Source organism: Rhyacophila brunnea, unplaced genomic scaffold, assembly GCF_057557595.1.
Source record: "Rhyacophila brunnea isolate RB1 unplaced genomic scaffold, BYU_Rbru_1.0 scaffold_8, whole genome shotgun sequence".
NCBI classification, from domain to species: Eukaryota; Metazoa; Arthropoda; class Insecta; order Trichoptera; family Rhyacophilidae; genus Rhyacophila; species Rhyacophila brunnea.
In genome coordinates, this window is record NW_028233350.1 from 17,175,270 (window position 1) to 17,193,876 (window position 18,607).

General features: G+C 31.1%; 1 protein-coding gene across 1 annotated transcript; it reads right to left on the bottom strand.

Annotated features, from left to right (window-relative positions):
- Positions 1-587: 587 nt before the first annotated feature.
- Mp20 (muscle-specific protein 20 transgelin) lies at positions 588-4,302 on the bottom strand. Its single transcript, XM_085958703.1, has 4 exons — positions 4,210-4,302; positions 3,251-3,462; positions 2,818-2,938; positions 588-1,106 (listed from the first exon to the last, which is right to left on the bottom strand). Exons 1-4 carry the CDS (start codon positions 4,237-4,239, stop codon positions 915-917), a joined length of 555 nt encoding a protein of 184 aa, XP_085814829.1. The 5' UTR covers positions 4,240-4,302; the 3' UTR covers positions 588-914.
- Positions 4,303-18,607: the final 14,305 nt, after the last annotated feature.

Here is an 18,607-nt window from a genome sequence, read left to right on the forward strand (position 1 = left end):
GCCAGTAAATATGAAAAAGATATCAAACAATATACAAAAACAAGTGTCAAATTAATTATAAGGTAATAAAATATTTTGTTAATAATTTTAATAATTTTGGTAAAAAGTTCATTGTTATTTTTTTTATATGTGTGGCCCACCTAAACTCAGTTATATTTTTTTGCCCACCAAATAATTTCGGTTTGGCACCCCTGGTCTAAGCTGTCAATTTCGCTCTAAAAGTTATTATTTATTTATTTTTTCAGACGGTTATCGTATTGTAACAATTAACCGCTTCAATATATAAATATGATAAACTACCCTCGATAGCCGTCGATAGCAGCCTTGTGTATAAAATAGATGTGCTGGTCTGTCATCCTGTGACATTTATATTACATAATAAGTATTGTGAATTCGTCATAAATTCTATAACCCAGTGAAAATAGAAACTTATTCAACAATATGCTAAAGCCTATTTAATAACTTAATAAGGGCAATTCAAATAATATGCTAAAGCTTTTGATGTGTACCAACATGTCTATTCCAAGTTCGTTTAAATTTAAATGTTTGGATGCAGAAATTTCTTATTATAATTAAAACAACAGTAATAAGTTTTTTTTTATATTTTATTTGCTTATCGTACAAAATGTTAAATAATAAAATAAAATTAGGTTCATAAGATTAAATTAAAATTAATATGTACAAAACTTCAACCCCTGACAGTAAGATTAAACATATATGTATCAATCAAACAATAAGATAACTTTTTGATATAAATTCTGATATAAAAAATATATAATTTATAATAACTATGACCTATGCATAGGAACAAATTGAGGCCATTTTGGAAGATATGGATTTATCCTTGTTTGTTTGAATACTTTTTTTAAGGAGACGAATGTATTTAACTCCTTTTTATTGTGACGAATCACCGCTCACTTTCCGAGGAGGATCTTGCGGCCAGCGCCCATGTTCTGTCCAGCTTGTGTCGCGCCTTTGTTGAATCCAGCCTGGAGACCGATGTGGGTCTTTCCTGCTGCGAGGGTCTCGTCGGAGAACTCCCTCTTGCATTCGTCGGAGGGCTTAGGTCCCAACCAGGGTCCCTTCCATTCGTCGTGCCTGTATGTCTGTAACAATGACACAAACGATAGTCTGTTAGTTTTTTCTACTCAAAATATGATTACCATATATTTTTTTTAATATCGTCCAATACACGTCATATGCTGTAATTGCTAAAGATATGGAAAGGGTAATACTAATAAGGGACTGGTATAATATTATGAATGAATTAGGTACTAATAGTAAAGATATTTGTAAAACATTGATTATTAATTATTTCTGGCGTCAGTTTTAGAGTCCGCAAATTAAGGCGATACTTCAGTGAAACTGCAAATAATTTTCAACTATAGGCGCGATGAAATTTTGGACTCGCTGGCACTCGGAGACAGAATGTCGAGGCGTGAATACGTCAATTTGATGACTAAAAACGTTACCCATTTACTTTAAAAAGAAAACATGTCATATTATTATTGTTACTAATATAACAATAAACAGAACATTAAATTGACGCATGTTGGATTTATATGACAAATTATATTTCGTTCGGCATGCGTCATTTGCACCCGCAATCCGCGCATCGCCTAGCCACGATCTTTTTAGACCATACCTCAACTGAGGTATAGCCTAGTAAGTGTTTTCGTTGATTTGTACATAAATAATATTATGTATCAAATTTAGATTATTATTGCATCGATTCATTTCGACTAGGTAGTTTTAATATATTTTAATATATATCACGTTTGAAGAAAATATTCCCGAGGTGGATGAGTCAGATACCAGACACCAATCAGTTTCCTAAATATTATTAAACTTATCTTAAATATGAATCATCTGTGATTACATAAGATAAAAATAGTAATAAAAATAAACCGATCACGTCGGATTTCTTCGAGAAAGATTTAAAACTTATTTTATATCTGGAAGTCGTAAAGTAAATTTTGGCAAAAGTTCAATGATTTTAATGATCCAAATAACAAGTTTACATAAATCTACGCAACTGTTTACTTTAACGTATGTTTAACCGTTCTAACATTGTGTAAACAAAAGATGAGTATTTACAGATTTCCGATAAACAAAAAAAATTAAATGCTGTAATATTATATAAAAACGTTTCATAAGTTCTACATAAAAATTATACAAATTTACACATTTAGTCGGCGACATCTATTACTTAAATAATAAATAAAGTATAATTAATAATCTGAAATAATATTATAATATATTAAGGTGTGATGTTGGCAGGTTGCCAATGCTTAAATTATGTCAAGTTAACACCACTCACTAAAATTCCCAACATTTATATCTTGTTTCTACAATTCTACATCTGATGCATGTTTACATTCAAGTTGTCTCCATAAAATCTTGGAGAGAGACCTTCGTAACAGTGGTTGGGCGTTTGCCAACACTGAAGTGTGTAATGATATTGGATCACCTATTTTTGAGTCACTAATTTATTATTGAGACTTAAAGAAAATTTGGAGAGTTCTCATATTATTATAACAATAATTTATTTTTGGATTTTTACTATGATAGTTTTCGGAAAGAATTGTAGTGAAGTACTGTCGATATAGGGTTTTAAAAGGAAATTAATTATACAAAATGTCCTAAGTTAAGATTATAGTCTATGGCTCTAAAATGGTTATTTAACAATTTAAATATATGACAACATTCCATTCATGTTTCTTCCGAATTTGCACGAATCTTTTAAAGTATATAGAATATGAGCAGTAAATATAACCAAAGTTTATAATATGATTATGTAATTGTAATGTAACTGACCTGTCTGCCAAGGGCGAAGAGTGTGCTTGTAACTTGGGAGATGTCTTTATGTTCATAAAGATCAACGGTCTGGAAAACATCAATGTCAGCAACTCCATAGTTCTTCAGAGCGAGCTGGAAGCTGTAGAAAAAAAACAAGCATTGAGATTATAATTTTCCATAAAATGAATGATATAGTAAATAGTTGATAAAACTTTAATGTTTGTTTAATTAATTAATTACTTATAATTATATTGTTATTTTATTGGAAACACATTTTTTATTAAATCTTTAATACAAATAGTTTAAACCAATGAAATAATCTTTTTTAATAGTTATACCACTTCTTCAGGCCAGTTTCATAATCTGATGTATTTTATACCTAATATATTTTTTTTAGCTAAAATAACTTTCTAACAAAGAAAATGGTTGATATTAATAGAGAATTTCTTACTTGTTGATGTTTTCCATGAATTTGAACTGTCCACCGCTGGTGTTAATCTTGGCGACGGATCCCGGGCAGACCTTGTTCATCACCTGGCAGAGGACAGTTCCGTCCTTGAGGACATCTTCATACTTTTCACCGGGGGGGAACTTGGCTTCAAGAACGTACTCGATCCATTCTTGGGCTTCCTTCTCCTGGTTCAGATCACGCTTGTTAGCTAGCTAAAAAGAAAAAAAATACATTTTATTAAATTCTATTTTCTAGTCCTTTCGGTCATTGCTTAAATTTTAGGGAATAATTTGAAAGCTGTTTGATTTGTAACGATTTGTGTGCTTATATTGCTGCACATGTTACCAATTAAAGTAAAATAATATAACCTATTGGTAAATAATAATTAGCACTCGTTTTTTTTTTTTTTTGTAATCAACGAATTGTTTATTCCATGAAATTGTTCATAATGTAATAAATTACGACTATTTTACAATAAAAATCGTACATTAAGGTAAAGACCTTTTTTTCTAATATTTCAATTTTCAACTGATTTCTGGACAACTAAACTAACGTCACAATAAAGTATCGCTTTTTCCGTCTCTGTTTCGAAAAGTATTGAAAAGTAAGAATTTAAGTACATTAAAATCACTAATATATATATTAGGCAATTTTAAGTAATAAATAAAACGCCTTTCATAAAAACTAAAAATTCCAAAATTGACTATAAAATAGTTTCACCGTTTCAAAGCAGTTTTAAACAACAGATTGAGCCATAATTTAAAAAAAAATCCAATTGGGGATTATTTATAATTTTCCACTTTGTATCACGGTAATAAGCACATATTTAGGCTAAACCTATTTTTATTAAAACTGCAGTGAAACTTTGATCCAATTATTAACTTTTCACATCACATCACTTTAATATTATTCACAACAATAATAATTGAATAATTATTATTAATTTTGAGAGGGCTCACCTTAGCCCTGACTTGACGTTCCAGAGACATGATTGCGTTTTTTTGTTTTTGGTTTTCAGGTGAAAGGTCTGAAGGAGTAGTTGGACTTGAACTGAAGTTTAGGCGGCGAGTCGAGCATTTATAACCCCCCTTCCGCCCATCACCCGCCGCCCACTACCACCTCGCCACCGCTCCGTATCTCCTCCGCCTACCTTCAACAGGGGTGCAAAAATGTTTTCCAGCAGACAAAATAAAAAATAAAAAATGTAAGAAAAATATTTCGAAATTATGTTTTCGCCTTCTTTTGGTTTCTCTGACATTTTTAAAGGTTGAAAACCATTTGTTAAATGCATTGTAACTGTCAGCGTCATTCTAAAAAAACAGCCATAGTACATAAAGAAGAGTAAAAAAAAAAATTATTAAGCAAACCTTCTTACAGGGGCATTACTACTTTGGCACCTAAGTGGACCATAATATAGACTTCCACAGGGTTATGGTTAGATTCAGGGAACTCAGAAATAATGGGAACTGAAATACCTAACGAATAAGGAGAAGCAGGCAACCGATCTCGAGTAAGGAAGAATACGGGATAAATTTAAACGTCGAATACTGACGACTGCTCTCGATTTCTGCATTGACGCTCATTAAATATTGGTGTATTACACACACTATTGCACGTCTATAATGCGTGATTCATTTCCGTAGGACACTTACACATTCAAACCCTTGCGTCAAAATGTGCTGTATTGGTATTATTAGCCTATCGGAATTCTATTTATTATCTGTGGTTAGATTCTTTTTCTCGTGATATTCATGAGAAGTTCCCGTTACTCCTCCAGTTGTCCTTAATCTCATGGCACTATTATTGATTCGTTCACCCCAGCATGAGCGTTTTATTCCTCTTCCTCTTGTGTTCAGTCAATCATAACCAGTCTCTCCAGAAAAGCTTATATTAGCAGACATTCTTTTACGGATAATTGTTTCTAATTATTCGCCTAATCCTAACCGATTGAATTGAATCAACTACGGGAATCAAACCCACACAGATGGTTTCACAGACGGGTACGTTAATACTTCTCTTCCAAGAGAACAATTCGTCAGCTGAATGCAGAACTATTCTAACTCACATTTGAAATATTTTAAGCGTTTTTTGAAACAGTCTACATCAGTTATTTATTACTTATATAGACAAGTGTGTGCACCATAGAGGTGAGTTGGAAATACTGTCACAAGTTTGTGTACTTAAGTTTCGGATGAAAATACCCATACTAAGTATTTGTTGCCCAATAAACTTGTTTCAAGAAACTTGAAACGTATTAGATGTTCGAATTCGAACGCATTCGCTAATATATGCGCCGTGACTCGCTATTCAGCGCTATTGATATTAAATGCGCGCGAGCGAGATATCATGATACACGTATGTCTAGCCGTGATATTATACTCAACTGTCATTGTTCTCCCTTTCTCCTCTGTTGTAAAGTTGATACAGTGAAGGACAGAAATGGTCACGTGTTCGTTTTATAGGATACTTTTGAGTTCGCCTTAGGGTTTTAGGTTTGTTTAAGAGTTTTTGGTTTTTGGTTTTAGTTGAGTATGAAACTTTATCGAGTCCAGGAGTCCGACACATGGTATGAGATCTCGCCGACCGCTAGCTAGTTCGTAGTTTTGCCACGTATGAAATCATCGCTTCGGCGTTGCGACTTGCGTGTGTTTAGTATGCGACGGGTTTTAATTTTAGTTTTAGTTGAGTAAGACATTTACATCGAATTGACATCAGTCGCAAGCCGGAATAACGGAGTTCTGATAACGTTAACTGACTACGCGTTTATCTGGTTTCGTCACGTCAAGTTTCTCGATTTTTTAGTGTTATAATTGTAATTTGTAAACATAAACTGAATTCAAATTATATGCGTGATTGTATAAATGGATAACTACTGAAACATGAGTGACTAGCGCCACAGTTCTAGCTGTACCTGTCTCGAAAATGGGACATTTCAAAAAGCCGATGTATTTTTAACGATTCTATTAAAGCTGATATTTCAAATACTAGTAAGTATTTTGGAACAAGTTTAGATACCAAGTATTTTTTTATACTGGTAGTAAGTATACTTAGTCTTCAAAATCGACCAGTTTTCCCACCTCTATCACTGCACCAGCTTTTTATCAATAATCCCACTAAAATATGATACATACATTTGTCTACAAAAATAATACATAACTCCAATAAGTTGTTTCAAAGAACGCCCTCGTAAAAATATTCAAATGTCAGTTAGGTTCTGCATTCAGCTGACGAATTGAAAATTGTCAACGAAAATCTTTACTTATCTATATTAAATTAACAACTCAATCTGATCCAATACTCTGCATAATTAGTTTGCACAGTATGGGTATATCACAACGAACTTTTTATCAAGATTAATTATTGTTAGCACTTCAACCCATTTTTCTCATGCTAAAATCAAAACCTATATTGACTGATAAATGTGCCGGTGCAATATTTTGGTACTATACCTGCACCCCATGTCGGGTAAAATTTGTTGCTTGCGACACCAGCTTCTTTTTTGGAAACAAAAATGTCGCATTCGAGCTATGTATGGAGATGTATTATATATTATTACATGTGATTGTGAATACCTTAAAATCACATCAACATATTCGAGGTGTTGCAGTGAAGACGAGTTTAGATGTGTGGCCCGGTTTAGATATGCCACCCACGATGGCCGCGGGGCTTAAGCGTTGGCCTATTGCATCGTGGGTCCCAGGTTCGAATCCTGGGTCTGACAAGTACACATATTGTTTTCGATTTGTGTATGAGTCAGAGTATGGACCTAATAGGATGAGCAACTGGCTGACATCCATTTCTCGTAAAAACAAAAATCTGTCAATACAAACCTCCACTCTGTGGAGGCACATATGATCCTATTAGGATCGGGCATGGTCGAAAGAAGAAGGTGTCGATATGCTCCACCTAAGCAAAACTACTAATATCAATAATTACAAAAAACTATATATTCATTCTAGGACAAATTCAATCCGTATATAAAATATTTTCATCCTGGTTGATCAAAATTTGCAATGTAATTATAACCAATAGAATATTCATCTTAAACTTTAAAAAATAATTATTATCAATGTACCTATATGTAATGCCGATTTTACAAAGTTTATCTATGGTAATATATTTGCGATCAAATTCGTCAAGTTAAAAAAAAAAATTGTTCCAATAAACAATACCTATTCGGACGGTTGTGCCTGTTTCTGATCAGTAATCGCACCGTGAGTGTAAAACCAAGGCATCTGCAAATTTTTCAATTTCGAGTTTAAATGCAAAACAACTGCAAAAGTCGTCAACTTGATAATGTAAAAGTGAAGTAACTGAAAGAACATGCAATATAATGTAGATATAAACCAAATATTATGTTTTTTTTTTAGAAACTCTATTTCTATTAACAAAACAAAGACTTCAAACCCCTTATATATCCAAAATATGTCTTTTGCAGATGCCTTGGCTTTACACTCACGGTGCGAGTTGTTTTAACTGCACCCCTGTATCTCCTTCTCTTGAAAGTTCGTCGTTGTAATTCCCGTCATCACCCGCAATTCTAAATTTAGTGAAAATATTCTCGAACGCACAAAATAATAATAATATTATATCGACGAAACCATTTTTATGCTCACATCGCAATAATAATTGCCTTCCAGAAACTTTTCGAAAATAAATTCATTCGGTTCTGTGAGTCATTGTTTACAAATGAGAAAATTCCAGCGCACGCTGAGCACTCTCGCATTTTCTCTGCAGTATTCGAACGTATCTATATTTCATACAATATACAGAATGTAGACGTTTGAATAAGGAATACTAAATTCTAGAGGTTAAATTCATTTAATTATCAAAGTTTGTAAGTCTCAAAAACATGTTATTTCAAAAATTATTATTTTATGTCTCTTATAAAATCAATATTAGCCTAAACCTAATTAATTAGATTTGAGTACATATATTCTATTAATCCAGTTTTAAAAAAATAATCCACATTATCTAAGAGTTATCCACAAAAGGTTTATTTATATGAAACGGTCATACTTTGGCAAACAAGATTTTAAACATTTTCATAGTTTACTGTGTATTCCTAATAGAATCAAAGAAGAAAATCGTTGAAAGTATTATTTTTGTTGCTACCTTGTCGGTGTAGTTAATGCATAAAAGTTAAATTAACCGTGTTGTAATGCTTCAATTTATCTACTATAATGGAACAAGTGTTTTAAATCTTCCAGACATGGAAAAGTGTTTTGAAAAATAGCATGTACCTATTACATAAAAATACTTTATAAGTATAGTTACAAACTTTTGGTGCAGCATTTTTTGAATCAACCGATTTTTGATCTTACAAACCTTTTGATGTACAGATATTTACTAAACGTTTAACAATTGAACCAAGTATCGACCACACTTGACCACAAAGGTATTGAAAAATCATTTGTCACATTTTTTTATAAATAATATGACGTAGCTACCTGTGGTAAAATTATATCCATTTTGGTAGGTAGTTATCCATATCCTAAATACACATAATTGATCAGGAACTCAAAATACCTTAAATATCGACCCCACAGTTTTTTGCATCATCCAAAGGATATGTTGTATTTTTTTTAAATACGATATCTTTCCACAAAGAATTGACAGATAACACGAATGAAGTGATCAATTAATAATAATTTATCAGTATCTCTTTAATATACACCTGTATATCGATATTACAATAGTAAATTTTTAAACGTATTTTTACCAAAAAAAACCCATCTCTGAATTTTACAGTTTTTCTATACGCTATGGGTACAGTGTTGAAATCAGGACTATCCAAAGATCTCATAGTAATAAAATCGATGTGTTTGATGTTGGCGAAGAATACTCAGCATTCCTTGGACGATCATGTGTACAAATATCCCCATATTCTAAGACTTTGGTATAAGAAAATGTTTCTCATCAACTTTCACAAGACCTGTTTTTCAATAATTCTTCTATGACATTCATGATAGAGACCCGAGCAGCCTGTAGAAAAACATTGATCACGAGGGCGTGCGTTTTACAGATGGAATGAATTAAAGCAATCAGAACAGCAAAGCTTCTGTCAAGGAGGAGAATCGATTAATATCCTCAGTAATTAAAATAAAATATACTAAATAAATTCAAGCAGTGAAATTTAACTAATAATTATTTGTAAGTAGATTTTTTTAAACGTGGATTACTAAGCTCCATTTACTATTTATAATGTAATAAATTAGTATTGTTTATTTGCTATATTATGAACTTCTTTGTTATCGTGATCCTCACTGTTAAGAATCGTGACAACATCCAAAAGCTCACCACGATGTAGCTGGCTAGTAATAAATCCAGTAACTTAGGGTTGTGGTAAGTCTATTTCATCACTGTATAGTGTATATTACGTGAGAGGAATATTTCAATTAATAAGTATTATTAAAATATTACAGTAGAGAAACTTTAAGCTTGTAAATACTTAAAAGTAAATCTGTCAACGCCAGCGGCGGCCGTGTTTGTGTTTCGCAGCGTGCTACTTAACCTTCATTCAAAACATTGGAAATTGGAATAGAGAATCTTTCGTAACAATGCTTGTTTATACTGATTTTATATTTATTTTTTAAATTTGTTATATTACTGAAATATCGTGAATTTAATAAACGATATGATTTAATAAAATTGAGGGCAACTGGCGATAGATTTTAATTCCAAAATAGTTTTAGCTAGATATCAGTTTTTTACTCTATCATTACGTGATTGATACTAATATCACTGGCATGACAAATTCATCAGATTTTTCAAAATTATAAAGAATATACTCAGGTATATATTATTAAGCATAACATATAATGAAGAAAGTGTACAATTATTAATGTTTTGTAAAATCATGTTGCTTATTTATTTTCGTTAATATGACAATGAGTAAACAATAGTTTTTCAATTAGCTTGTTAATCTATTCACGAGGTTAATAAATCGTACTGGTACGTTTAATACAATTATAAACAAACATAATAATGTCTATAATAGTTATAGATATACATATATATGTATGAAAATTTTAACATATGGAGAAAGGGGATTTTTGTATTAAAACACAAAATATTTATTCGAAAACTCGATTTTATTGTTGATCCATCGCGATCGGTTCACACATACATTGATACGTCTTATGCAGGCAGAGATATTTTCCCATACAAGTAAAAGTCATAATAATTCAACTATATCTATATTAATTTAGGTATACATAATTCATTGTCTAAATAAAAATTTGAGCTCACATTAGATCTATCGTTGAAACGAGACTAGTTGTTTATGCATCTTTCGTAAGATAACATAACATACATAATTTAGGCAGGGAAAGACGTCAAGTATAGAAAATCTGGATTACATTAAAATTATAATGGCTAACAGATATTTCATGTTACATGACTTAGAAATGAAAATAATTTATATGTATTCCATAATAACATATAGAAAACTCTCTGCCCTTAAACAACAACGTTTCTATAAACTAGTTTTAATATATTATAATATATTATTTTTGTTTATACCTAGAAATGTAATCGTATTACTAGAAATTCATTTCATCAGGAGGGATAAAATATATACACACGTTTATTTATAACTATTATTAAGACTATTTACAATCGTATAAATTTTTCTATGCAAGTTTGGCTTCAATGAATTACAATCGATATTATACTCGACATATCGTTAATAAAAATGTGTGGTTATACAAAAAAAAATATTACATCTCATAAATGAAAATAATAATTTCAAGAATGACATTATTTATCAAAAAAAAAACTAATACAACTTAATAATCTCTTTAAATTCGATAAATACACTTGTAATGTAAAACATGACTGAATGATATTAGTTATTAAATTTAATTTCAAATACTATACCTGCCAAGTTATTTCTCATTTACGCCAACAAATATTTTTATGTTTGTAATTCTTGTGTATTTCAAATTTAAAAGCATTGATTTTATAAGGAAATACATAATAAAATATAACAATGTGTAAGAAATAATATTATGACAGTTGGATAGAAAATTCGTGTTCGCTGAAATAATCGATCTAAAATTATCTATTTTAAACTAACGAGTTTTCAATGAGCTCAAAACAAATTTTCATGTTTAGTTAACTTATATATTCCTGAAAATTTTCTTGTTAATATTACGTTAGATTTGAAATAATTGCATAGCTGCATTGTTGCCTCTCAATGAATAAATAAATCAGTGCAGTCTATAGGTATATTACATTATTCATAATTAAATATTGTGGGATAATTAAAAAAATATATTTTAATTTCATTTACAAATAAAATAGAAAAAACATACAATTAGAGTGACGCATACATATAACATTTTTTTAATTATAAAGAGATAAATCGGCACAATATAAAAAGCAAAAAAAATATTACTACTAATTTAAGTTCATTTCCTTGTTTATTTAAAAAAAAAACTATTGAATGGTTTTTAGGATAGATATATAACTCAATTTCACATTTTTGTGATCAATTTTCATTTTCCATAATACCGCAAAACGTATTCTTTTTTTAAATACACACGTTATGTATTGTAAGTATGTATAGGTAAACTAAACTTCTTTTGTTTCAAAACCGTCCTATAATGATCTGTTCTTGAATATCATCGATAAATTTAATATAACTGTATACGAAATTGGTACATAGCGAAGTTAGAATATTAATAATAGTTTTTAAATATGTACTCAAAAATATACATTGTAGATAATATCGCAATGCAATGTTATAATATTAATTAATTGTTGAACAAAAATCAAATGTTGATTTCAAATTATTCATAATATATTTATATTTGTAATATCTTTTATAAAAGAATCATGTGTATTTAGTTGGAAAATAATTAAATATGAAATCCATGAATAAAAAGGTATACATATTATTATAATTAGGTAAGTAGGTACATTACATTTTTTTAGGATTGAAATTATGTCATTTCCTATATTATATTTGAAATTCTAATACACCTCACAGCTTACTGGCAAAAAGTAAAAGTGGACGGGACATAATATATAATGATGTTAAGTACCACTATTATAATATGAAATTATGAAATATATTCCTTTCGCAAAATATAGTGTTTTAGTTCTGAAAAAATTAAAATATGTGACGGATTATTTTAAACAGTTAGACAATATAATCTATATAATATATTCACAATAATTATTGTAGTACATTTCTTTAATTTAAAACAATTATAAATAAGCCTCATTTTTAATTGTGTTTTAAAAATAAAGCTTAATGATATTTTTAACGAAATTATTAATAATTTAATAAAATTTATGGGCAAATTAATATAATATATAATTATATTTTTTTACCATCTTAAATATTATTAATTATTGAGAAAAAATAAAATAATTTGGCAACCCTCGGAATTATACACATTATTAGAAAAAAACTAGAAGAAATTTTTGATGGACAGGAATTCTTTCGGTCCAAGATTTTCAATGAAAAATAAATTAAATTAAAAACAATTTAGTAATAATTGTATGTGATCTTCATTCTCAGTCTAAATTCAATGTCATACACAGTTAAAATTTATCACTCAAATCAAGAGACGACACCGCCTTTTTAGTAATTTGTTTAGTAAGCTATAAAATCATAATATAAATAAGTAAATTTTGATCCGGTTTTCAGTTATGTTGCATTTTATTTTAACTGATCAAAACGTGAATTTTATGTGCAAAGTGTTTTCTATATACTATGTAGTAAGGTATGTAAAATCACGGTCATTTACATACATATTGGCAAAATTACAATTACCATAATATATAGTTATATTAAAGAAAACATCATTAATAAAACTCAATAAAAGTAAGTACATAATACAATATGGTTACCAGAAAAATGTGTGAATGGACAACATAACTCCGTGACAATAAAACAAACTCAATTAAGAGAGTACGTTTTCGATAAAGTAAAAAAAAAAACATTTTGAAGTAGATGAGATTTAAAACAAAAATGTCAGGATTAAGATGTTCAAAATCATAATATTATTACGACAATTCATTACAAACATTCAAATTCTGAAGACGTTCTGTCTCCCTTGCCAATTACTTAATATCACATTAAGATCAAACCAATCATGTAATTATTTACGACATCGAAATTAATTTGAATTACATCCGCAACACACAGACCTTACAATATTTTGGAGTCCATATTACTATAAACCGTAGTATTATTTATACATCCATACCAGCGGAGCGTTTCTCTGACGCAAATGACGCAGCCGATTCTTTAAGTTCTCACAAAAACTAAGTGTAAAACTTTATCCAAAGCATAAAAAAAACTTGCATTTATTATTTGAAAAATGAAAAATAGATTGTTAATTTATCGTAGTGAACTTCAGATTAAGTCAGTGTGTCGGGCCTCTACGTCACTTAACGCGCCACTGCTCCGTACCATATTTTCAGTCATTTTGCAGTCAGAAATCGGTGTCAAAGAATCGAGAGGTGAAAATTTTAAATTATGAAATTGTTTTAAAATATAATTTCATTGGGATTTTAAAGCTAAAGCATTTTTATTTTCAAACCCAGCTAACGTAGAAATCATTTTCAAATTAACCCCAAAGAAGTATCACTTAATTTATATTGCATCATCTACCGCAGGAGTGAGACAAAGAGAGTGTGTGAATCGCGTTAATAATTTTAGACACAGTTTTAACATCGCGTAGCAGGCTCTTTGCACCGTAAAATGAGTGCCCAAACAAAGACTAACGACGAATCGGAATTTGGGTATTTTTTTGTGGCGCCTCAGTGTCACGCCCAAATAAAATACGTTTGTTCTAGTTGAAGAACAGCAATGAGAGAGTGTAGTAGATCACTACCAATTTTGATATTGGATAGTGGATAGTAGACCACAGCCAACTTGAAGTTGGGCATGCCTTATACATATACAAGTATTATTTTCTTTGACCCAAAAATCTTAAATTTGTAAAATGTTGGTTTCATTCTTCTTTAAAAAATGAGTAGGTAAGTATTATCGTGTGTTAGTTATTTTTATAGTCAACTTTTATTCAGTAGTTTTAATCGATAACTTGTAATCAATGAACATATTATCACTAACAACGTTAATTTCATACAATTATAATATGTTGAACATTACTGAACAATGAATGTTGTGGCCTTCCTTCTTTTTCTCTGGTACACATTGGCTACATCAAGTAGACTTTTCCAATGCATTAGTACTAGCGATCACAATTCTCTCTGTAGGATACCAAGCCATCAAAATCATGTTTTCGCGCTCCGTTTACCTAGACACTTAACATGAGTTGTTTTATCTTTGCTTAATTATCGAAGCGTATCATTTAGCCTACTCATGGCAAGCGTTGATTACTGAAAATCTGATGAAATCAGGCTCACAAAATACTCACAAGATTCTATGCTCAAACACGCTTCTGGCGATTACTGATAATTAATTCAGACATCTTTGAACCGTGGCATAATACATACTGGTTTCAAGTATGCCTTCGTGTTTCTCAGTTTTGTAGTTATGGCATAGTGGACTACAAAATTCGGTCTGTGTATAGCAGTCGTCAAGCCTAGTATAAGTACACCTTCATACATAATCTACCGCAAACAAATTGTACAATTGTACCCCTTTACAATTAATATTCGTCTATAATTCGAGGCATCTCCACACCTGGAAATATTTCTTTTAAATTAAATAGAGTTTTGACAGTCCACATCTAATTTTTTCGCTTTAATCAAAACATCCTACGTGACCTGGTGAAAGAGTATAAAATATTTCCCCGCAAATATGTCTATACTTATTTGATCATACATTTTTACATGTTTTCCATTCGCGGTGGAATATAATAAAAAAATTCTACATATGGATAAAAGTATTGTTAATATTTCACATACCTTTTAAGTGGTTTATACCAGTAGCATAGGGTGGAGGTAGGCTGTTAAGATCCGTCATAAATAGTGCACATTCAATTTTGTTAGTCATACTTGTTTGTATTGAACTAAGACTACAATTAATTTACAGATGGTATTTGTTTGTTTTTAAAAATCATTTAAACCCTGCCTAAACCAAACCATAATGGTTTTGGTATACTTTGGGCGATACGACAAAGTTGTGCACACTTTTTCATTCATACTTATTTGTTTTCGTTGGATTAAGAGTACATATTACACATATTCTGGTTCATTTTTTTAAATTCAATAAGCCCTACCTAAACCGAACTATAATAGATGGAAATAATATTATGTCTACAAAATATCTAAAGTTATGTATGATTTAATTGCAGAATTTTATATATTTTATAGATATACGAGTATTTTACTAATATTTATTATGGCTTGGTTTCGCAGGGTATAATTGAATTTTAAAAACTATCCAACACCGTCTGTAAATTGTAGACTTATTTCAATAAAAACAAATATGTATGACTGACAAAGCTTATTGTGCACTATTTATGGCTGATCTTAACAGCCTACCTCCACCCTTCGCCACTAGTTTATATTATATATTATTATATACATTTATTTGCGAGCAGAAGTATGTAGGTATCACTAGGCTTTAGTCGTGACTGGCTAATGAATGACACAATTGACAGAAGTTAAAATTACATTTAATGAATAACGTGTTAAGGAGACGCTTTAAAAGAGATGATTGTGCTTCGGCAGGTTAGGCATTTGGTCAGAGAGGAGGTAGGGCGACCCTGCGAGGAGGCTTGAGAAGGCGGCGTGATGGGCGGATAGGCCTCCGCCTCCGCCCACTCCGCAGCCCCATTTATTGTTGTTCGTACTCAGGGGAGAATCGTCGCCAAGCTTCACTGTAAACAAACGGAAAAAATACACCTTTAGTTAGTATATAAACAAAGAAATAGTAGAGTTGTAGTACGTATATTATATTAATCCTCGTGTTTATATTTAAAATAATTATTATTATTTATTCGATGTTATTGTTTACGGAAACATTTCGTTTAAAAAAAAAACAGTTTTATTTGAACAAACGACTCTTATAATATATCTAAAAACTCTAAGGTGAATAGCAGTGATATTTTTATATCAATACGTTTTTATTAAAATCGATAATAGGTCTAATTAGGAACGTCAAAAAATATAGGTACTTTAAGGGGGGACGTGCGCCGCGTAGGTCAAAATGGAGATTTTATGCTATTTTCAAAGCAGTGGCGCACCCAGGATTTATTATTAGGAGGGGGGCAAGGAGGAGAATGTAAATTAGTCCCATAGGCTCTTTTTCTTCTTCATATAAATATTTTTACATATTTTCACAATACACAGCGATATATTTGTACAGTTTCTCCTAGTTTTTATTAAATTGGAGGCATAGTGGCGGTAACCGTTGAACGTGTCATCAGCGACTGGCGGATTAGAAGTGACAAGCGACCATGCTGGACATGTGTACCTAGTATGCTAAAAGATTACTTAAATAATATCGGCTGTGCTACCCGCTTGGTCTAGAGCAGTGTTTCCCAAAGTGTGGTACGCGTACCCCCTGGGGTATGGGAAGAGTTTGGTGGGGGTATGCGCTGCACCGGGTTATGGCTACGCCTGGTGCAACAAGCATTAATAGAATATCCATGCTAGAAGGTTTATCGCATGCGGAAGAAGAGCAATTGTTGGAATTATTAGCTTCAGACGGATTCTTGCACAATAAATATAAGGAGTGTACTTAAACATCATTTAGGTTGCAAATGCAACATGTGTATCCAGTTTTAACAGAGACATTCCTGAAATATATCTTGCCTTTTCCAACTTCATATCTATGTGAAGTTGCTTTTTCAGCATTTGTAGACATTACGTAAAAAAAAGGAACAGCCTTTTGGGTGTGGAACCGCACCTCAGATTAAAATTAATAACCAATGAATGTTATTTTTTATAATATAACTTTTATTTATATTTTATTATGAATGAATTTTATTTTTCGTTTATTATTATTTTGTTTATGTACTACAAAAGGAATATATAAATATATTTTGGTTGTTATTAAAGTACTTATATCCATTTTTCTTTGACGAGGAGTACTCAGTGTTACGAAAATTATAGAAGGGGTATACAGATGTCGAAAGTTTGGGGAACACTGGTCTAGAGAGCTACAATATTTATGCCGAATTCCACCGAAAAAAATGTTCTTTTGATTTACACCACCACCGTAGTGGGTGTAGTTGTTCTTTTCGCCGAATGTTTATCGTAGATTTTTGGTTTTTCAATATTGAGGTTCCAACATATTAATCGAAAATGGACAAAAAAGTATTATTGCATTTAAATTATACACAACCAACTCAATACAACACAGCCTAATATCTCGTTTATCGATCTTTTGTCTATTGCACTCGGTGTACCTACACCATGGCCTCCTCATCCTAAAACGGGCCCTCAGGCTAGGGCAGTGGTCGGCAAACTGCGGCTCTTTGGCCCCTTGAGTGCGGCTCTGCCACAGGTGCTCTCTGCCATATTTGACATGGCTACAAAGAAGAAGCAAAGAAAATGGAAGAGGATAACCGTAAATGTAATGTTGAGTAGACTGAGACTTCGCGTTTATTCAAAACTTAAATGGCTTCCCGACCTGTATTTATGTGTCGGGAAAAATTGACGCATTCAAATTTAGAGAGATACTACAACTAAAAACTCGTAATTTTGCGCTAAATATTCTGTCGATGATGCAAGGAAGAAAGCAGCTGAGGAGAAGAGTCAATAAAAATAAAGTTCTGTATTTAATTAGGTACTGAATAAAATCTGTCAACAATGTTAATATTGCAAGTTTTGTGGTTAGTAAAAAGATTTCCAAGAGAGGAAATCAAGAGTAAATTAAGAAATCGATTTATTGATGAGAACCTGTAATCGTGCTTAAAATTAAATCAACAACATACGAACCTGACTTACCCAAACTTTACAAGGAAATGCAAGGCCATTATTCACATTGAGTTTGTCAGTCATTGTCATGATTCAATTTTATGGATACCTGACTTACAATTTAATTTTTAATAATAAATAACATCATTATTAGGTATGATATTCAGTTTTATTCAGTGTACATACCTATAATTTAATTAGGACTTAAAACTTTAACTAAATTTTATTAAGTAAATTAGCAGTGTACCTACTTACTACCTACGTATATAATTTAAGTTTAAGAAATTTGGCTCTCAAAAGAAATCTCAATCGTTGTACTGTTGATATTTGGCTCTATTGACTAATGAGTTTGCCGACCACTGTAGCCCCCTATCCACCGCTTAGATTAAAGGCAGTGTGAAATACTACATTAACGTTTTTCAAATTGTGTTTTAGTTCAAATTGAGGGTACTTATACAGTGAATTATTGGCGATTTTCAATACATCTACTTTAATAATGGAGCT